Below are 22,215 nucleotides of genomic sequence, written 5' to 3'. Positions count from 1 at the left end.
AACATTAATCAAATATAAAATTTAAAAATGATATATATATATATATATATATATATATATATATATATATATATATATATTTATATTTATAAATGATATTTTGATGAACCGGTTTTATACTTCTCCATTTAACAACAGTCTATTATTTTGGGTACTAAATAAAACACATTTACTCTACCAAAAAAAAATCAAACACATTTTTAATTTTACAAATATATTTTTATTAAAATCATGAATAATTCTTCATAGTTGTTAAAAAAAAAACTTATAGATTTGTAGTATCCGTCTGATCTGGAAAAGGTAAAAATTAGAAAAACATTTTTTTAATAAACATTTAAAGTAGTGAACAATTTTTTATTTTGTACTATATTTAGTGGATAAAATATGATTTTGATATTTTAAATAAGAATTGGGTAAATAGGGTTTTACCCCCCTGCAAAATAAGCCAATTTTGCATTACCCCCTGCAAAAAAAAAAACTTGGGATTACCCCCTGCAATATGAAGATTCTCTCTTTTTACCCCCTGCTTGACAACTTGACATAGAATCTTTATTTTTTATGAGGTGGCATGCATATGTGGCATTTATTTATTTTTTATTTTTTAAAATTTGCACATGTCATTTTTATTATTAAATAAACTAAAAATTAAAAAAATAATAATAAATTCTTTTCTAATTTCTCCTTCATCCCTACCACGATAACTTTCATCATTCAACAAGAACAACAACATCAACACCACCAAGAACAACAACATCAACAAAATCATCAACACCACCAAGAACAACAATCCAAAAAGAACCCAATTTTTTTTCTTCCAAAAATCAATCTCGATAAACCCAGAAACATAATCATAAATTTCTTTTGTTCTTCTATTCTTCATCCCTTTGCAACAACCCAATTTCTTCCTAACCCAAAAACATAATTCTTCTTCCCAATTCTTCACCCCATCAATTCAATCCCTAACCCATAAATTCAAAAACCCAATTTATGCCTTTATAGGAAATCCGGTTCCTAGTTCCTGCCTTTGTTCTTCATCAATCATTTGTTTCGACGAATTCGGCGGAGTGATTCGGCGGATTTCTAGGTTTTATTTTAGAGAAAAAGGATTCTGGGATTCTGAGTTTGTGTTAGAGAAAAAATAATTTTGGGTTTTGAGAAGAAGAATGAGAAGGAGAAAGATTTGTGTTATGTTACAGGAAAAGATTGTGAGTTTTTTTTTTTTTTCGTTAGAAATAATGGATTAACATATCTTTTTGAATTAACATATTTTATTTTTAATAATTTTTTTTTGACACAATATTTTTTATTTTTTTAAAAACTAATTAAGTGGAATTTTTTAAATATTTGTCACCAATTTATTTAATAATAAAAATGACATGTGCAAATTAAAAAAATAAAAATGAAATAAATGCTACATATGCATGCCACCTCATAAAAAATAAAGATTCTATGCCAAATTGTCAAGCAAGGGGTAAAAAGAGAGAATCTTCATATTGCAGGGGGTAATCCAAAGTTTTTTTTTTGCAGGGGTAATGCAAAATTGGCTTATTTTGCAGGGGGTAAAACCCTATTTACCCATAAGAATTTAATTTACATGAGTTATTTTGCACATGTGTCCAATAATATACCGACACATCATGTATGATAATTAAAAACACAAGATGTGTCACATTCATTAAATGATGTGGCAACACGTCATTAAATATATGTGTAAAAGAAAATTATACTGACGGTACACAACAATTAAACTCTTTAAATAAATTGTACTTAAGACATTGTATTATGACTTAGTAAAAGTTTGGTCTAGTGAAAGATTTTAGTAGTATGCATAAGGTCTTAGGTTCGATCTTCATCGGCAATATTGTGAAAAAAAAAAATCAATATTTGTCTTAAAAAAAATCAATTCAATTTTTGTTTAATCTCTTATCTTCAATTTATTTATCTAATCCTAAAAAAAAATTAAAATCTTTTTTCTTCTTTACCTTGTGAAGGCAAAACACAATCTAAACCGTACATTAGTTGATCCTATAAAAAAAAAACAATTCCCACATGGGCACTGTGTTTGGGACCAACAAAATCGTGTCGTAATCGTAATGGTATCTCTCAATCTCATTTTTTTGATTCAATTCAAAATAGTATGATTGATAAACTAAGAATCAACCAATTACCAACCAACCGCGTAATCCCCTTTTTTTATATTCTAATTTCCCACCAATTACTTCCCTAATCCTCATTTTATCTCATCATTCATTCATGCTTCACAATTAACCTCTCCTCCTTCTCATTTTCACATTCAGGTAAAGATCAAATTTTTTGTGCTTTTAGTTTGTTTCCCATAAAATTAAATTATAAAGATCAAATTTTTTCTGCTTTTAGTTTTAATTGATTCATTTTTTGCTTATGGGGTTCATGATTGTGTTCTTCTTTGTTAGAGTTTTTGTTGCTGCTGCTGCTGCTATAAAGTTTGTGTGATCATTTGCTTGGAATTGTTGGAGGAATTTCTGGTTTGAATAAGAGTTTTTGTTGTTTGGAATCAAATGGCCGCGGTGGCGGCTTGTAGACGATTGGGAATTTTAGGGACCAATTCTGGGATTGGTTTAACTGGATTTGGAGGAGCCTTTGGAAATAAGGCTTTGAAATTTTCACCTTCCATTTATAATTCTAGCTCTATGCACTTTTCTCAATTGCTGAAATCAAATGGACAACGCTTGTTTCTCGTTGATACATTAGCCCTTGTAATTCACATTCCTCTTTTTATACTTTTTTGTTTTTTAACATTTCATGTCCTTATTCCAATGTTTTAAAAACCGGACATTGAACCAGTGAGACATCTGGGTCGTGGTTCAACCGTCTTAAACAGTTTTTTGAACTTGGATGAAACTGCGATCAAGCTGCTTAAATAATTAAACCATAGTAAAGGGCGGTTCAAGGTTCAATTGGTTGAGCTGTCTGGTTTGTTTTTTTTTTTTTTTTTTTTCACCACCAGTATCCGGCCCACTGGACCGCCTAATCTGGTTCTGGTTCGGTTTTTAAAACACTGGCTTATTCCATTTTAGTAGTTATGAAGAAAGGCTTAATTTTTGCATCCTTTGTTTTTGTGTATTGTGTAGGTTAAGAGACTTGAGGGACAAGGAGTGCCTTTAAAGCAAGCTGAGGCAATAACTGCTGCTATAACTGAGGTTTTGAATGATAGCTTGGAGAATGTATCTCAGTCATTGGTATCAAAAGAAGAAATGCAAAGGGTAATAATGCCCTTTTCAAACATATTTACTGTCCTCCCTTTACAATTCTATGAATGTTTGATTTTACTTGTGTTGCCTTATTTCAAGTTTTATTGGCTTTAGAATTGTGATACAAAAATTATGTACTGATTTTAGCTGTTTTGATTCCTGCTTTGGTTGTCTCAAGACTGAGATGCTACAAGAAGCCAACCTGTCCAAATTCAAAGCAGAAGTGCAGAGCTCGCAGGTATTCATTAATTGAGAAATCGTGTTATATTGTGGATTTTGAAAGGACTGTATGCATATATAATGGACTGCAAGTACTGCAAATTTTTCTTTACTGTTGTCTTGTATATAAGCCGCGCTAATCATAACAAAAAACCTTACTACATCTACTTGTTTTTTTATTAGCAAAGAGTAACAATAAAAAAAATGTGAGTACAAAGCTAGTCCAACCCTTTTACAATATAAATATAGCACCTTTTTTTGGAAGAATATAAGTCTAGCAGTCTAGCACCTAAGAACTTGGAAGAATATAAATCTAGGTCTAGCAGCTAAGAACACATGGAAATAGAAGAGATTGAATTTATACACCAATCTGAAAAAGATAATAAAAACAACATTCTAACTTTGATCAGGTCTGAAATGGCAAAAATATCAAACCTGCCTTTCTTGAAGACAATGTTGTTCCTCAATAACTGAATAGAGACAATACTACAGCGTGCCAAGTGCAATAAAAGGATTTCCTTGAATTTTTCCTGCAGCCAGCTGCCCGAACTGAGAGTACAATTCCAAAGTAGAGAAAGGCATAGAGAGAAAAAACCCAAGCTGGGCATATATATTTCTCCATATATGGTGACAGACGGAGGATGCAATATGCCCCTGAAGAGTACAAAAACACCTCTCTTAGATAGGGCAGCCCTTGGGGGAAACCTTTCCATAATCAAACACCAGGACAGTACTTTCAAAGGAGTTAAACTTTTCCAATTTTATAAGAATAGCATCGGCAGAAACCAAAGAGGGCACCATTGACGATTTTAAAAAATACATAAACAGAGTGACATAATATAATTTTTAGACTATCCTCCATCTAAAACCAATACATTCCTTCTCTCCTTCAGAGGAATAAATGGAAGCAACCAGCGTGCCTAGTTCACTATACAAGTCTTCTTCCCATGCAAGAAAGGATCTTCTCCATTCTCCACCTCCAAGGCCCACATACTACATCATCCTTCATTCCTTCCACTCTACCATGTCCATAATGAAGGCCTCCTTATCTTCAGATAGTTGGAATAACCTCGGTAGCAAAGATTGCCAGCTACATGTACCAAGCCAAGTATCAGACCAGAGTTTAATTTAATACTATTCCCACGTCTGAATTTCTTTGTTACAGCTGAGAAAAACCAAAGAAAGGGGAGAGGCTTCCTTAAAACAACTTGTTGATATGCTACCATTAGGAATTAAGTGTGTCATGCTTCTCCTGTTATGATTAGGTAGGTAAATGCAAAGTAAATATTCTTTGTCATTGTTTTGTACAGAAATGAAACATTCTGATTCCATTGTTTGGTCTGTTAAACTGCATTTAGTTGTGAAAAGAAATGGATAAAAGAGATGATTTGTGTGTATTAGTATATACTACCCTTTATTGGAATAGTATATTTGATCTATAGGAATTGAGATTGGATTTCATTTGCCTGATGCGGTCATATAATGAAAATATCATAATGCAGGGACATCACTTTTCTCTGCTGCAACACGAGACTGAGAAGCTTAGGAATGATATAGAGAAGATGCGTAGTGAATTGAGGTCTGGTTTATCATGCTGTCATTGATTATCCTTGATCAAATACTATTTTCATTTGTCAAATTGTAATCTCTATGGTACATTGTTCTGGATTGTCGTGTAGGTATGAGATAGATAAAGTAACAGCTGGACAGCGGTTGGATTTGAACCTCGAAAGGGGGTAAGAATTATGAACGAAAAACTTTTTGTCGAACATAACAGAACTTGTGTTTCATTTTATTATCACATTTTCTACCACGATTGTTAATGTTTTACCGTAATTGCAGGAGGATAAGGGAGGAGCTAGCCAATCAGAATGCTGAAACTAATAACCTGACTAACAAACTTGATAGGGTAAGCAAATTAGTGTACAATAGTACTCTCTCCCGTACAAAATAACTGTCCTCTTAGGTTTTTTCACATGGATTAAAAAAGACTAAATAGATTAAAAATTGTTGCAATTTTAAAAAATTATCTTTATTAACTATTGGTTGTTAGTCATTGTCATAAATGTACGGCGAAATATAATAACTTGAAATTAGTGCAGACAATATCAATTTAAGAGTAGAATCGGCGAAGATTATTTTTTAATGTAACATTGTAAAAGCAAAACGAAACATAAATGTAACTTGTCATTTTGATTTTCTTTAATTTTAATACAATGTTCAGGAAATCCATGCTTTAAGGGCTCAGCTGGAAGCAGCCAAGTATGATGTGATAAAATACTGCATAGGAACCCTTGTTTCAATATCTGCCGTTGGCCTTGCCGTTATTCGTATCTTGATGTAAAACAGAATGTATTCAGATTAACACTAACAAGATTAAGGTAAAGAAAACTAGAGCAGCTGTTTGGAAGATATTGTATGTTCTGTATGAGAAACAATTTCATTGCAGTGTTGGTGGAGCTGAAGTAGTTTCCATTAGATATCAAATGGGCCTTTTTTTTTCAAAGCCCATGTTCCTTTACATATAATTTTTCTTGATGTATTTGTATTTTTTTTTCTTCTTTTCAATACAGTGTGACACTAGGCCAACTATTTTACTAGCCTTCTGTTGCTTATGATTACTTGTACAAATTGTACCTTAATATATAATTAATGAGTATAATTACACACACTTGATTTGTCTGTATTTTTCATTTTACTGCATAAGTTGATGTGATTTTCTGAGAAAAGAGTACAGGTACCATTTTAGATTTGTCCCCTTCTTAAAATGGAAAAAACTCAAAAAGGATACATAAAATAAAAAGCCTTAGTTCTAATCTATAGTGATCTTCATATCATCTTTGTTAGAAACTCTCGTCTGATCTGAATCAACCGATAAGATCATTTAACTGTATATTGAATTTGGACTGACTAATCTAAATTTAATGGCTGAGATTGAAAACTGTGGCAAAATGTGTCCTGCTACAACAGGCAATCCACATCCAAACTACTCTTTGTGTCCATTCAAGTTTTTTCCCATCTTTGTACTATTTTGTGGCCTTGAGCATAATTCATTGAGAAAGTTTCCTTCCTAGTTTAGTAGCATTTTATGTAGGTGTGGAACTATTGGAAATATGTGGTGTAAAAAGTACTAACCCTAGTTATATGTAGATCTGATTATGGCTCCTTTTCAGATGACAATGAATCAAATGGTTATTTGCTTCCGGCTTAAAATCAATCAACTAATTTGAAGGACACACATCTCAAGGTTCACTATCTGAGAGTTTCACTGTTGTAGGCTTGTAGCCATTTGAAGTGTTTTGATTGATATATTGAGAACGTTTGTATTTGTCGTAATTTTGTTGTTTGGTTATTTAGCACACTAGCACATGATAGGGTAGGCCTTCTTCAATCATTCTTTTTTTTTTATTTTTTTTATTTTTATGATAATGATTTGATTTAAGATAGTTTTCTCTTCAATCATTAACAAAAGGTGGGCAAATATTTTAATGATATGAAATTCTCTAATTATCGAAAATAATAATAATAAGAGGGAATCATATTAGTGTAGCATAATAAATATGATATACTTTATTATGTCGAACTCAACTGACAATATCGATATTATTAGATTGAAATTTTTCATTCGGAATTGAATTCAACTTCGTAGTTATGTAAAAAGTTCCAAATTGAGTACATGCATAACTTGATGATAACACACACGTGACTTTATGAAAATGGAAATATGGCTCATATTCGCCGGTTTTAAAAATAAAATCTCAAATTTAATAATATTATATTGTATATAGAATGAAGATATGGCTTATATTTGTCGGTTCAAAAATGAAATCTCACATTTAATTGATTAGATTGTATCTATCGTGTTATTATAACATACTTTATGTCATTTTTTACGTTTATTATTTAGGAAACCCTACATGTGTGGTTGAAGAGAGACAAATTTCTTCAAAGATCTAGAGCACATTTAAGAGTTATCTATTCTAAATTGTGAATTTTGTTATGCAATCGAATTCATCCTACAAAGATGCTTATTACTCCCTATAGATAACACCAATTTAGTTATGTGTTTTTAGGTAGAATTAATTACAATTTCATCCATAAATTTTGTTATTATCAATCATATCACGTAATTTAAAACATATCACATCATCGGTTAAATATTTCAATGAACAAATAAGGAAACAAAAAGTATTTGAGGGAGAGTGTGAAAACATAGAAAAGTTTGCCTAAATTAGTATTGTTAATGTTGAAAATAATTATATCACGTTGTAGAAAGTCCTCACACGGATTTCATAGGAAGACAAGCAACATGGACGGTATGTCAAGGCAATATAGGTAAAATGTCATGACAGAGTGGTCCTAATTGTATGTATACCATACAATACAATTCTAAAGATGAAATTTCAAACAGCTTGTAAATGATATAGTTAGTTGGGGACGGATTCAATGTGACACAATATTGGACCATGCATGGTCACATTTTAGACTTTACAAAACTCTCACATTTATGACACTCAACATTATTATAAGAAGAAAACATATGGAAGCAGACGTTTGTAACGAAATAATATTTCGTTCGTAGAGTGAGACTTGTTTGTTGGTCACAATTTTTAATGAAAAAGATTTGGAGATATACCACACATATAAATGAGAAAAAGTAAAGGAAGATAATTTTATATATAAATAATATTTTGATATGCGTGTGTGCTCAAGTTTTTTTATTTAGGTTTGTGACCTAGTAAGACTTCCACTTTCGTATCCTGAATCTAACAAGAGTCTGAGTCGTGTGTGTGGCAGACCATTTTAGACTAATAATACTACATCCGTCCCTAATTATAAGATTCTGTTTGACAAAAATATACTATTCATTTACCTTGTTTTGATCGTATTTTTTTAATAATATATAAATGTAAATATTAGCATATAAGATATTGTTCAATTTGTTTTGATGAGTATTTTCAAAATATTAAATTTTTATAATTTTTACTAATAGACAATTAAATATATTAGTGATCAAAATTGTGCATTGGCGTACATGCAGTGGTCAAATAGAGTCTTATAATTAGGGACGGAGGTAAGAGTATTTAACTTCAATGTCTTTAAAAAGATGAAGCCTAGCTATCTCATTTAGAAAGAGAGAACATTGATTCTCATATCTTGCATTGAATATAATTATATATGTATCTGTTTTATTTATAAGAAAATATTAGTCATAAATCATATTTCTTTATGTTATTGTTCAAAGCTTACATTTTCTTAACTAAAATTCTAGTACTCGATCGATCTTCAGATTTTTATGCACATACTAGTATATATTAGGGGAATATTATATATGTGATGTGTTTTACTTTTATGGATACTACTAAGAAAAAAGTTATTATTACTAAGAAGTCGTCATTTTGAACACAACCAATTTATAAAGGTGACGCAGCTCAGGAAGAAAATAAATAGGGTTGCCGTCTTTTGAGATTACTTTTATTTGTCAGACTATAATTAATTAATGTTGTAAGATTTGGTTGTTTTATGCACTTGTGTCCATAATAGCAAATACTATTCATTTTTATTTTCTTGGTTTTTTTTTCTTAATTAGCTACCAACTTTAAGTCAAGTCAAGTTTATTTATTTAAGTACCTAGGTCTTTTTTTTGACAAAGCAAGTACCTTAATTGGTTTAAACTTAGAAATCTAACTTGTTAAAAAATCGCATTTGGGTCATCTAAAATTTCTTCAAACCGTAACATTTTACTTTGATGAGAATCAAACTATAATATATTGGTTGGTCAATGCAAGTAATGTAACTAATATAATACTCCCTTCGCCCCTACAAAAGTTACAGTTTTTCTTGGTAACTTGATAGGTTGTCGACTTGTTAAAATCTCTGGCAGCGAGGTGTCATTGGGGATCATGCTAATGCTTCTACATGTGTGTTATTTGGGGTTAGGGTTCGAATAAACTTATCACTTATTATTTGGTTCTTGTAACCAAATCTCACTAATTTGATATGATATTATTCGGTGTTTGAGTGTGGAGTTAGTGTCTCCTCGTGATGTTTTAGGGTTTTTTGGCTCTCTTGGGCATGGACATGAGCATGGGTAGAAAAGATAATTAGGGTTGTTATTAATTTGGCATAATTAATATTATATAGACTATATGGAAATCTCGAAATGACGTATTCTTTTTGGAATGAACCTTTTCTGTCGAGTATCTAGTCGATAGGGTGAAACTTTTATTTTGAAAGTGGTTTCTAGGTAAAAAACCTTGCTCCCGTCGTTACTTTATGTTGGAACCAGTAGAGTTTATTGGGGTGTCGACTTGGGTCTCAGTGGGTCAGGGGGATTGTAGGTCCTCTTGTTTTGTTCTACTTGTGGTTGATCGTTGCCTCTCTTCCCAAAGGGTTTTATGCTTCTCATGGTGGTGCCAATGAGGGGTTCTAGTTTGTTGGTGGCGTGCGTAGCTCCTTGAGTTCTAGTAGATTGTACTTCTAGCACCTCTTTGTTTTCCTGAACTTTCTCTTATACCTTCTTCATTTTTATATTTACTAGACTTTGACTCGTGTGATGTATGAGTTTTTAAGTACGTCATATATAAAATTCAAATTAGTAAATATAACAATCACTTAAGTTCTTTGATGAAGAGGGGATGGAGATAGACGGATGAAGAGACAGATGGAGAGAGACGAAAAGAGAAGAAAGATGGAGAGAGACGAAAGGAGAAAAGATAGATGGAGAGAGCTTTGTATGGTTTATTTTTCTTCATAATATAATAAAACTTTCCTAATTTTGATGAACTCAAAAATTGAATCATAGAATTTGACAGGGAATGGATGAATCCTCCAAATCCAATCTATGTTTTTATTTATAATAATAATATTAAATATAAACTATATTTTTTAAAAGGAATTCTCTATTTTTTCTCAACTCCCCTCCCTCCAAATCCCCCTTCCCCGAACTCTAAAAAGAGCATAAAGTGCGAAAATAGTCCAACAACGAGAAAGTGAATTAATTGATCAAAATAAGTTAAGAACAAAATAAACAAGGAATCATTTTTTATAGGATAATACACGATGATATTTGAAATAGAAGTTTACATCAAGAAGAGTAAAGAAAATTACCACTCTTTTAAACTATCACGTTCTTATTACGTGTCTTATTTTATCTTCACATAATATTTCAACTTATGTCTAATAGGATATTAAAAAAAAATCCAATGTTTTCCCATTCTTTCTAATCCAGAGGGCTCAAGATACGCTTGGTAGGAATAGCAACAAGTCGATTCGCTCTTGGAGCAGTGAGTCCAAACACATCACTCATATCCATTTCACTCGGTTTCATTCCATCTGGCAACTCCCAAGTAAAACAATGAAGCAAATGAACCACCGCCAAATCAAGCGCGTACAAACCCAACTGCATTCCAGGACAAGATCTACGACCCGACCCAAACGGAATAAACTCAAAATTACTCCCCTTAAAATCAGGCACACCTGGTTTCAAAAACCGTGTAGGCTTAAAACTCTCTGGCTCCTCCCAACAATTGTTGTCTCTTCCAATCGCCCATGCATTTATCATCACACGTGCGCGCTTTGGAATAAAATAACCGTTAACAATAGCATTCTCTGCAGTTTCGTGGAGAAGCAACGGAATTGGTGGGTGTAGACGTAGGGTTTCTTTAAGAACACATTTGAGATAAGTTAGTTTCTCGAAATCGGGCTCTTCGACTCGACGGGTCAGGCCCACAACTTCATCTAACTCTTGTTGGACTTTTTTTAGATCTTCTGGACTTTTCATTAGTTCAGCCATGGCCCACTCAATTGCTGAGGCTACAGTTTCAGTTCCTCCAAACATCACATCCTGTAATGAAAATGACAATTTATTAGTTTATTTAATGATTTAATTAACATGTTCACGTTCCAACAAAATATATCTAGTGTTGGGTTTTGGACTAGAAATTAAAGGTTGAGTGTAATTAAATTAAGAAAAGGGTCTTGTTAACATGTGTCCTTAGGGCACATGTTAAGATATACCAAAATAGTAATTCAACATTTAATGATACAAGAAATTTAATGCTTCAAAAGTCAAAATGCACAAATTAGCATTTAATAATTTCTATTTTTGCTTCCTTAACATGTGTTTTAAGGGCACAAGTTAACATTTTTCTTAAGAAAATGTGGACATATATATATATGGATTAGGAAGCGACACCTTTAACCAACTCAAACCACAGAAAATGCAACCACAAGTCGCTGTATGTTTGGTTGGTGGTTTTTAATTTGTTTTCGTACTCGTGTTTAAATTTGATCTAATATTCAATTGATAATATTAATGATATTGTGACTGTTTGGTTCTGCGTTTTTTTACCCCAAACGCGAGTTTAGATGAGGAAACGTGATTTGAGCAAATTTGTCAATGTTTGGATAACTGCAGAATCGCTTCCCTCAAACGCAGATCTAGCCCCAAACGTGCGTCACTTGGAAGCCACAAATTGGAGCTTCCACGTCAAAACAAAATCGATTCCATACTATTTATTTTTAGGTGACGGATATACTTACCTAATTACCCCTAACTTCTTCATCATTGAACATCTTCAAGTTTCAATTTTTTTCTCAGGAACGTTTTCTTCTTATTTTGTGCAGAAAAATGAAAGTGGATGAGGAAGATTGAGGAGTTGTTTTAGCCATCCACAAATTGTTACAAAAGAATTTCACAAGTTGAGAATGAGGAAGATGGAAATTTCAAGAGAAAAGTACACAAGTTTAGAATGGGCGAGATGAAATTGAGTTCATAGTCCTATTTTTCTATTTTTTATTAATGAAAAGTCAGGTTCTAGAGAATTCTTTTTTGTTTGTTTTTGAATTGAAAATTATTTTTATTAATGAGATAAAACTTGAGGTGGGTTACATCAATTAATTAATTAAATAATCATCTTCACAAGTCTTGAACTAAAATCCGTATTGAAATGTATCCAGAAAAAACCATATTGAAATATTAAATGAAATTTAGTTTTAAATATATGCATATGAAATAAACCCAATAAACCCATTTTAGTAATTTACACATCTAAAAGCAATTTTGGTTAAATTACCCAAACAATATCAAATGTTGAGAATCACTTTTCCTTTAATATATCCAAACATAAATCAATTCTAATCAACTCACTTTTAACCAAAATCAATTCTATCAAACTCAATTTTACTAAACTCAATTCTAGCCAACACTAAACCAAACACACACATTGTATTGGAGTCTTTTTATCTGATATTTGTGCATGTGGAGACTGTGGTTGTATTGATTCTTGGCATATCTTATGCCATATTTAATAAATTTTTCTTTTGCTTTTTCAAAAAATAAAAATAAATACTCAATTGATAAAAATATCGTATTATATATATAGATATTGGAATTTGAACTAAAGATTCTTCATTTATTTATTTGAATTTTTCTAACATGTGTAACATTGCACATGATAAGGAGTGATTAATGCATCATTTTATGGATTTTTTTAAAATTTTATTAATGACTCACCGTTAGAGACTATTGCACAGATTTTTAAACCCTATTTATTTTAAGTTTTGAAATTTTAGCCTATTGACAAAAATAAAATAAATACCTTTTCAAATAATTTAAAAATGGTTTTTTCTTAGTCACCTTTAAATCGTCGTTGACATGAAAATTAATCACATTAATATATTTGTAGGACGTACAAATCACCATTTTGATCCTCAAAAGTGTATCTAAGTGTCACATTCGTCATTATATGTATCGAAATTGTAATTATATCATCAAGTATCTTCTTTATTAGTCATTTTGGTTCTCAAATAGTATATGTTTATGTAATCAATTTGGTTATTAAATATGTTTTTTCTAGTCAATATAGTCCATAAAATTATTAACAAAAGATGTACTAGATATGTATTTGTTATTTCGATATATTTAGAGATCAATGTTGAATATTTTGTTGTTTTGTTTCCACCACATGTACAGGGGCGAACCTGTTCAAGGTTTGGTGTGGCTATAGACACACCAGCCCAGCTCAAATTTTTCTAAAATAAAAATTTTATAAATAATTTTAAGTCATTTTGTATACATATTCATACAAATATTAATGTAAATATTAGTTTAGAGTTTATTATTGATAATTGTAAGTATCTCATATACATATTAGTTTAATTTTTAGTGCAAATATTAGTTCATAGTATATTGTTGATGATTTCAAGTTTTTGGTTATACATGAAGTATTATTTTAAGTTATATAGTTTAATTTTGGCTTAATTGCATATTTGGCCCCTTATGTTTATTTTATGTTTCAATTTGGTCCCTTATGTTTAAAAAGTTTCAAGTTGGTTCCTTATGTTATTGATCTCAACATAAGTTGGTCATTTTCGTTAAATTTTGAGTTATTTTTTCGAACTTTTTGCTAAATTTTGAGTTAATTTCTTCTAAAATTTCACATAGTACTCTCCTAAGTGGTTCATGTACGCAAATTCATTAGATATGTCGACGATTTAAACAAAAATTTGACGAAAAAGACCAAATTGAAACTTTTTAAAGATAGGGGACCAAATTGAAACCAAAAATAAACATAAAGAACCAAATATGTAATTAAGCCTTTAATTTTATAAAAATCAACTTTGAGTTTTTTGTCAAAAGATAGTGGACAACTAATTATTGAATTTTTAGGATTGGGTAAAATTAGCAATTGAACTAGCATGTAAATATAATGACATAAAAAAATGTTTAATATATTTAATTTTTTCAAGTAAGTTAATACAGGTAAAATTGAAATAAAAATTTATAAGTTATAAACTGATTGAGTTAAACAAGTGATATATGCATGATTTAACATATATTCAATAAATTATAGTTTTTTTTTCCGAATAGAAATTTTGTGGTTTTTAGATATAATTTATTGGTTTCTTTTTTTGAATAAATAGTTTCCGATTTGTTGTCCTTTTTTTGGATATACATATTGTAATATTGTTTGTTGTTTAACTGAATTATTATCAAGATGAAAAAAAATTGTGATGTCTAAATTTTTTTAGCCCCACTAGAAATTTGTGGCAGGTTCCGCCCCTCCACATGTATCCGATCACTGGATCGTAATTTAATCTGATTCAGAAGTCAATTCTGGTATTAAGTGATTACAACTTTCTCCCATCATAGTTGCAAGAATCGAACTGTGGCTATCCCTACCAAATTCAGTGTCAATCGCCGCTAAATAAATTAATGATTTGTGCAATTAAATACTAGAAAGCGGGGTAGGGTGTATATTGGTACACGTTGGAAGTTGGAACAGTTTGTAGTTTGTATGTCGTGACTATGAGACCCACAGCGCCTTCGTCGTGGCAAATAAAACTGTTACTATCAATTCAAGAAAATGAGATATATCTATCTATCTATCTTATCTATCTATATAATAATTGATGGAGGTTGAGTGTAAAAAATGATTAGAAATTATAATTATAATAATTATCGATGATATGCTCTTAAAAAAGTAAAAATATATGACGATCGTATTTTTTATGGTCTAAAAATTTACTTAATTGATTACAAGTTTAATATACCCCGTGCATATTTCTTTCTTGTTGTTTTAATTAATCTAATATCAATTAAATTATTTTTTAAATTATAAAAATTATAAAGACGATTACCCTCTAAAACTAAGAGACGACATTTAACGTCATCGATGTTTTGAACATTTTTACCGACCGTGGACCATGTATATACAATAATTTACCAATATAAGTGTTATTTGAAAATGAACACATACCATGATGATAGCTTTGATGTTATCCTTCGTAAGTTTGATGGAACTTTGCAAATCGTCCGATTCATTATTCAACTTAGCCTCTTCACTATAGAAAGCAAGCAATTCATCAACCATATCCGTTTCTTCATCACCAACATCCTTCTTCTTCTGCATGTGTTCATCTATGATTTTGTCTATGAAACTATCCAAAGCTTTTCGAGACTTAACAAGCCTAGCATTAAGCCCTTGAGGGTCAATAGCTCCAAAACAAGGTACAAAGTCAGAAATATTAAAAGCTCCAAACAATTTGGAAAACTCTTGCAATATCCCAATAAACTCATCTTGTCCTTCTCTCGAGCTCGACCCGAAAGCCGCTCGATAGATAATATTTTTGGTTAAGTTGAACACGAGCTCTCCGATATTGACGGGGTTTCCTATGTTGTCTGAAACAGTTCGGACAGCATGGTCAACCTCGTCTCTAACTGATTGCCAGGACTCTGCATGTTTGCGGCTGAAGAGCTTCATGACGCAAAGTTTTCGCATCTGGCGCCAAAAGGGTCCATAGTGAGCAAATGCCATGTCAGCACGGTCGTAAGTTAAGTATTTTATGGCTACGGTCGCCGGACGGTTGGAAAAAATGTTGTCATGAACTTGGAGAACTTGACGTGCCGCGTCCGCGTCAGAAATAGCTACCATGTGGAGGAATCCCATGCGTAGGTGAAAGATGCCACCATATTGTTTTGCTAAGTTGGCTAAACCACGGTGGGTTAATTGGTTCATCATTAGCATGTTACCTATAAAAGGTAACCCTTTTGGTCCAGGTGGATATTTTGGCTTTTTGAGGATTAGTGATACTAAACCCAAAAGAAGTATTAGTGGTAAGATGAACATGATGGCCATGAATAATGGTTCTTCCTTAAAGTTATCTATGATTGGCAATTTTAGAAGAGAATCCATATTATTATTTTTGTGTTGTTAATTTGGATGGCTAAATATATATCTAGCCAGATTGAGAATGTGCATATAGTATTTTTGGGGGTTTGAGTATTGTTTGCAACTATGATAAGTGTTGCTAAGTTGAGGGAGATTGTTGGAGTCTTATTTATACAAATTTCTTATCGACAGTTGATTGGAAGATAAACGTAATTAAGAATAGGGGATTCTACCTCTAAATATATAGCTAAAAGTGAAAAGATAAATAACATTGTATTTTTTTTTTCTTTTTGTCTCTATTGGACTAAATTTGATATTTTCAACACTAAACAATAAAACTCAAGCCGAATTGTATTATTTTTTTCTTTCTAAATCTCTATTGCTATTTCGACTTCTTTTTTTTTTTTTTTTTTTTAAATAGTGTATTTTAAAATAAAAATCTCACATTGTACACATGGTATATATGTGGGTCCTCTCTCCAAATGTATGATTAGTATCCAAACTCCGATAAAATTAAGAGATTAAAATAATAGAGAAGAATTAACTAATTAAAAGGTAAAAGAATAATAACTAATTAAATAAAATTTTATTTTTAACAATTGAAAGCAGTTAAGTGATTTTAACTATTTATGTGTGAGAATGTAACGTTAATATGTTTGCTATTTTTTTTTTTGTCAAGTAGAATGTTCCTGCATAAAAGATAGGATGTCTTCGGTAACTAATCGAGTTATGCTAATTAACTTGTTATTCTAACTTTTATTATATTTTAGACTGTATTCTAACTTTTATTATAAGAAATTAAAACATCCGAATTTGGTAGGTTGTAATATTAGAACTATTTTTTTTTTTTGGAAAATATTAGAACTAATTTAGTTTTGTTTAATAATGTTATTTCTTTTTTTTTTTACAAATAATCAAGTTTTTTTTGACAGTATAATAAAATTATTTCTAAACTCGTATAAATCACTATAAATTTTAGATTTCAATAACACTTTAATTCTCATGGAACATGCATGTCTCCGTGAAGAGTAGTTTATATAGTAGTGTTTTTCATATTATAATTAAGAAAAAACTATTTTAGTAAATGTATACGACTTGTTTTCATTGATTGTTGGATAAATTTTTTCAAATTATTAAGGAGTAGTTTAGAAAAACTTTATAAAAAAAAAGGAGGAATTTACTAATAGCATTTTTTTTTTTGAATAATAATAGGAGATATTTACATGTATAAATAAAATGACAATGGTTTGTCAAAAAAAAAAAAAAAAAAAAAGACAATGGTTTGTCAAAAAAAGAAAATGACACTGGTCAAAGTATTTTTATTTCTGAATTTTCACGTTTGAAAATACGGATCTATCACCGTCATTAGTCATTACTCATCATACGTATCATGTTTATACTTGTTTCAAATGTTTACTATTCTATATTACGACTTTGAGTATTAACTTTTCATAATTATTACCACAAAAATACCAAATTCTCTAACATTAAAAACAAGTGACAAAAAAGAAAAAGAGGAGTATCCTTTTTTTAAAAAAAAAAAATGACAACAGTGGAGGATTGTTATTTTTTTTTTAAAAAAAAAAAGAAGCAAGAAACCTGTACATACAAATTAGAAAGCTAATAGAACACATACACATACATACATACATATCAAAAAAAATAAACGGAAACAAAACTTTCTGATAAACCAAATAATGGAGTTACCTCCGTATTATTTGCAGGACATGCTACTCTCGGGTGAGACCTACAAACAAAGGTGAATCAATTATAACCATTTGAAAATGGCCTACATTCTCATACTGTGTTTAGGTGGAGCCTAATTGTCTTCTTTCATATATATAAGACTATGTGCAATGGTCATGTTGAATGTATATTCAATTGCAAATTTGGTGTTGAAACCATTGCACCTACCATGTTGAATCTGAGCTGGATGAAAGAGGAGATGAATATATTCAACTCAGTTGAACACTGCAATCGAGGACAGCTGGCGCGCTTTCATTTGCCTAGACAGGCGCGTGTGGAACACGCGCAGACAGCGCGCGTGAATGCTTCTTCAACGTGGAGAGAGAACATCTTTTGGATAAAGCAGGCCACGTGGCTGCTTCTGATTGGGGCGGGCGATTTTTTTGATTTTTATCCTTTGAACTCAATTATCTTATTGCAAATTAATTTTTTATTTTTTTATTTTTTTACCAAAATTCGTGATTTTTTTTTCTCTACAAATAGAGACTTGGTTCATTTCATTTGGACACAGAAAAAAAAAACCAAGTTTTTCACTATCTTAATCTATTATTATCTTTCTAATTAGTCTTTCTTTTAAAGTTTTAATCTTTTTTTAGTGAAATGGATCCCAACAATTCTTCTAATTATCCCAACAATTCTCAAAATCTCAACAATTCTCAAAATCCCAACAATTATCAAAACTCCAACAATTATCAAAACCCCAACAATTATCAAAATCCCAACAATTATCAAAATTCAAATCAATTTTTCAATCAACATCCTCAAAACACACCTAATTTTGGTTTAACACCAAATTTCAACCAATCATCCTTTGTTCCAAACTTTCATCCATATTATGGAACTATGCTGAGAAATCCATCTCAAACACCCCCGTTTAATGGTTACATGCCGATGGTTAATGAAAATTTTTCGAGTGGTGGTACAACTAACTTTCCCGAATTTTCAACACAATTAACTATTGTTAATGAAGATTCAACTCCTATGAGCAAGAAAAACCATCAACCATCATGGAACACTCAACAAAATTTGGTGCTAATTAGTGGGTGGATCAAATTTGGAACAAGCAGTGTTGTCGGGAAAAACCAGAAAGGTGAAACATATTGGGGTCAAATTGCTGACTATTGTAATGAGCATTGCTCATTCGATCCTCCGCGTGATGGAGTTGCATGCCGAAATCGTTTTAATTATATGAACAAAATACTGGGTAAATGGATTGGCGCTTATGATGGCGCTAAGCGTCTCCAAGGAAGTGGTTGGTCCGAGAATGATGTTTTGGCAAAAGCGCAGGAAATATATGCATGTGGGAAGAATGTTCGGTTCACTTTAATGGAAGAATGGAATGCTCTCCGTGATCAACCACGTTATAGTAGTCAAGTAGGATCTGGAAGTAGTGGATCTAAGAGATCTCACGAGAGTGATGCATGTGGCTCAAACTCTGTAGGATCTAGTGCTCGTCCTATAGGTAGGGATGCAGCCAAAAAGAAGGGAAAAAAGAAAGCTTCCACACCCACAGAGGTGGTGGACAAAGAATGGGATACTTACATGAAAATGAGGGAGAAAGAGGTGGAACATTTGGCAATGGTAGTTTCCAATCAACAAGAGAAAAACAGACTTAAGAAAATGAAAATGTATCTGAAGTTAAGTTCTGATGAGAATCTCGATGACCGGAAGAAAGTCAGTGTAGTCTTTGCTTTAATTATTGTGATATGTCAGTGTAAGGTTTGTTTTAAGTATTTGTACTACGTGTTTGCTTTAATTATTGTATCCACCACCCAACTTGCTTTAATTATTGTGTCCACCACTCAATTCTTATCTGATAATTAACTCTATACAATAATTATTTGAAATCCGTCAGTGGACCAAATTGAATCTATATATAGGGACTCATCCATTTATGTATCAATATCCTAAATCTCACCCAATCTACTTCCAATATCACAAACAATGGATCCATCAAGCGATGATTTTGATGTCGCAGCCTACTTGCAAAATCATGAAGTTGAAGAAACTTATGTACTCAACCGATTTAGAGAGCGTCGGAAAAAAATATTGGAAGATGGTGCACCTCGTAGTAGAAAATATGTCAATAGAGATCATCCAGCTGCAAACCAAAGACTAATTGACGACTACTTTGCCAATGAGCCTACATATGACGATGCAATGTTTCGTCGTCGGTACCGCATGCAAAAACATCTTTTCCTTCGAATCGTTGGGGACCTTTCAAGTAGTGATAACTACTTCACCCAGCGAGCTGATGCTGCCAAGAAAGAAGGTATATCACCTTTAGCAAAATGTACCACAGCAATGCGAATGTTAGCATACGGTATGGCAGCAGATGCGGTCGATGAGTACATCAAAATAGGAGGTACTACTGCATTAGAGTGCTTACGTAGATTTTGTAAAGGAATCATACGATTGTATGAGCAAGAGTATCTCAGAGCACCAACCCAAGATGACCTACAAAAAATACTACATGTAAGTGAACTACGGGGGTTCCCAGGGATGATTGGGAGTATTGACTGCATGCACTGGGAGTGGAAAAATTGTCCTAAAGCATGGGAAGGTCAATTTACTAGGGGGGATAAGGGAACCACCACAGTTATTCTTGAAGCAGTTGCATCTCATGATCTATGGATCTGGCATGCCTTTTTTGGATGTCCGGGAACGTTGAACGACATAAACGTTCTAGACCGTTCACCTGTTTTTGATGACGTGGAACAGGGAAAGACTCCAAGTGTGAATTTCTATGTGAATCAACGTCCCTATGATATGACATACTATCTAGCCGATGGTATCTACCCTTCTTATCCAACTTTCGTCAAATCTATTAGACTTCCTCAAAGTGAACCCGATAAGTTATTTGCAAAATATCAGGAGGGATGTCGGAAGGACATCGAACGTGCATTTGGAGTGCTTCAAGCTCGATTTAAAATCATCCGTGAACCAGCTCGCTTGTGGGACATAGCCGATCTGAGTATCATCATGAGGTCTTGCATCATATTACATAATATGATTGTTGAGGATGAGCGAGATTCATATGCTCAACGTTGGACCGAATTTGAGCAGTCTGAGGAAAGTGGATCTAGTGCACCGCGACCATATTCAACCGAGGTATTACCCGCGTTTGCAAATCATGTGCGTGCTAGATCTGAGTTCCGTGATCAAAAAGCTCATCACGAATTGCAAGCAGATCTAGTGAAGCACATATGGACAAAATTTGGAATGTTTCAGGATTAAAGATGATTTGTTTCGTATTTGTGTGTTGTTTCGTATTTTAAGTTAGTTTGCATCGTATTAATTACGTAACTTGTGTGTTGTATTGCATTTTAAGTTAATTTGTATCGTACTAATTACGTTATTTGTGTGATGTATTGCATTTTAAATTAAGAAAAAAAATATTTAAATAAATTTTGTTAAGTGTATTATTTTAATTTAATTTTAATCGATAATTATAATGTTATTTAATCATAAAAACAAAAATTAAAATTTAAATAAGAATATGAAATAGAAAGTGGTTGGGTAGAGAAAGTGGTGGGGTATGGTGTTGAATATAAAAACCATTGGAGAGGGTAAAAGTTGAATGTGTGTTGAATGATTAGGTGGAAGAAAGAGAAAATGATGTGGAGTGAAAAAGTGGGTGTTGAATATTTTTTGGTGTTGAAACCATTGTATGTAGTCTAATAAGAGTCAAAAGATCGAATTTCTGATCCAGTGGCATCCACATATTTCTCTTGTGACAGAGTGTTGCGAGATGTGTGCAGCAATATATGAAAAAGACTTTTTAGAGTGTATTTGGAGGAGAGAATTTTTTGAGGTAAAGTAATGTTTTGAGAGAATTCAAATGATTTGAGGTGAATTTCGTTGTTTGGATTAAAATTTGAAGATTTTTCAAAATGATGGAAATTTATGAAGTATTTTGTTTAAGTTAAATTTAGAGAATTTCAAAATGACATCTAAAACTAAAGAATTTGAAATTCCTTATTCTCTATAAACTTTTAAGAATTAATAATTGATCGTAAAACCTAAAATTAGCCGAAAAACCTAAAATCGACGATAAACGCTAAATCATCCGAAAATCCAAAAAACGGTAGAGAAACCCTAAAATCGGCCAAAAGCCCAAAAATCGACTATAAACCCAAAAATCGGCCAAAAACCCAAAAAATTGGTAGAAAAACCTAAAATAGGCCAAAATTTCAAAAATCGACTATAAACCCTAAAATCAGTCGAAAAACCAAAAATCTACCGAAAACCCAAAATATCGTCCGAAAAAGCAAAAATCGACCGAAAACCCAAAAAATCGGCCGAAAACCTAAAATTGACCAAAATCCCAAAAAATCGACTATAAA

The 22,215-nt window shown here is 31.9% G+C and overlaps 2 protein-coding genes and 1 pseudogene across 2 annotated transcripts; 2 read left to right on the top strand and 1 right to left on the bottom strand.

Moving 5' to 3' along the window:
- Nucleotides 1-2,056: 2,056 nt before the first annotated feature.
- On the top strand, nucleotides 2,057-6,120 carry LOC123910254 (protein FMP32, mitochondrial-like). The gene is made up of 8 exons (XM_045961342.1): nucleotides 2,057-2,297; nucleotides 2,433-2,735; nucleotides 3,111-3,242; nucleotides 3,409-3,468; nucleotides 4,952-5,028; nucleotides 5,129-5,185; nucleotides 5,292-5,358; nucleotides 5,674-6,120. The coding sequence occupies exons 2-8, from the start codon at nucleotides 2,538-2,540 to the stop codon at nucleotides 5,791-5,793; spliced, it is 711 nt and encodes a 236-aa protein (XP_045817298.1). The 5' UTR covers nucleotides 2,057-2,297; nucleotides 2,433-2,537; the 3' UTR covers nucleotides 5,794-6,120.
- A 4,356-nt stretch (nucleotides 6,121-10,476) lies between these two features.
- LOC123907682 (cytochrome P450 84A1-like) lies at nucleotides 10,477-16,464 on the bottom strand. The gene is made up of 2 exons (XM_045958042.1): nucleotides 15,212-16,464; nucleotides 10,477-11,295 (listed from the first exon to the last, which is right to left on the bottom strand). The coding sequence occupies exons 1-2, from the start codon at nucleotides 16,145-16,147 to the stop codon at nucleotides 10,672-10,674; spliced, it is 1,560 nt and encodes a 519-aa protein (XP_045813998.1). The 5' UTR covers nucleotides 16,148-16,464; the 3' UTR covers nucleotides 10,477-10,671.
- Nucleotides 16,465-18,469: 2,005 nt separating this feature from the next.
- On the top strand, nucleotides 18,470-21,163 carry LOC123908889 (annotated as a pseudogene).
- The last annotated feature ends 1,052 nt before the right edge of the window (nucleotides 21,164-22,215 follow it).

The sequence above is a fragment of the Trifolium pratense genome, linkage group LG2, assembly GCF_020283565.1.
Source record: "Trifolium pratense cultivar HEN17-A07 linkage group LG2, ARS_RC_1.1, whole genome shotgun sequence".
Classification (NCBI taxonomy): domain Eukaryota; kingdom Viridiplantae; phylum Streptophyta; class Magnoliopsida; order Fabales; family Fabaceae; genus Trifolium; species Trifolium pratense.
Note: the sequence above shows the minus strand (reverse complement) of the source record. Positions and strands in the feature narration are given on the sequence as shown.

Bases quoted from the DNA above. Each gene is read 5' to 3' on its own strand.
- LOC123910254 (XM_045961342.1), top strand. From the start codon at position 2,538: ATGGCCGCGGTGGCGGCTTGTAGACGATTGGGAATTTTAGGGACCAAT. The intron at 2,736-3,110 runs GTAATTCACATT...TGTATTGTGTAG, and splicing joins TCGTTGATACATTAGCCCTT to GTTAAGAGACTTGAGGGACA. The intron at 3,243-3,408 runs GTAATAATGCCC...GGTTGTCTCAAG, and splicing joins CAAAAGAAGAAATGCAAAGG to ACTGAGATGCTACAAGAAGC.
- LOC123907682 (XM_045958042.1), bottom strand. From the start codon at position 16,147: ATGGATTCTCTTCTAAAATTGCCAATCATAGATAACTTTAAGGAAGAA. The intron at 11,296-15,211 runs GTATGTGTTCAT...TTTTCATTACAG, and splicing joins ACATCAAAGCTATCATCATG to GATGTGATGTTTGGAGGAAC.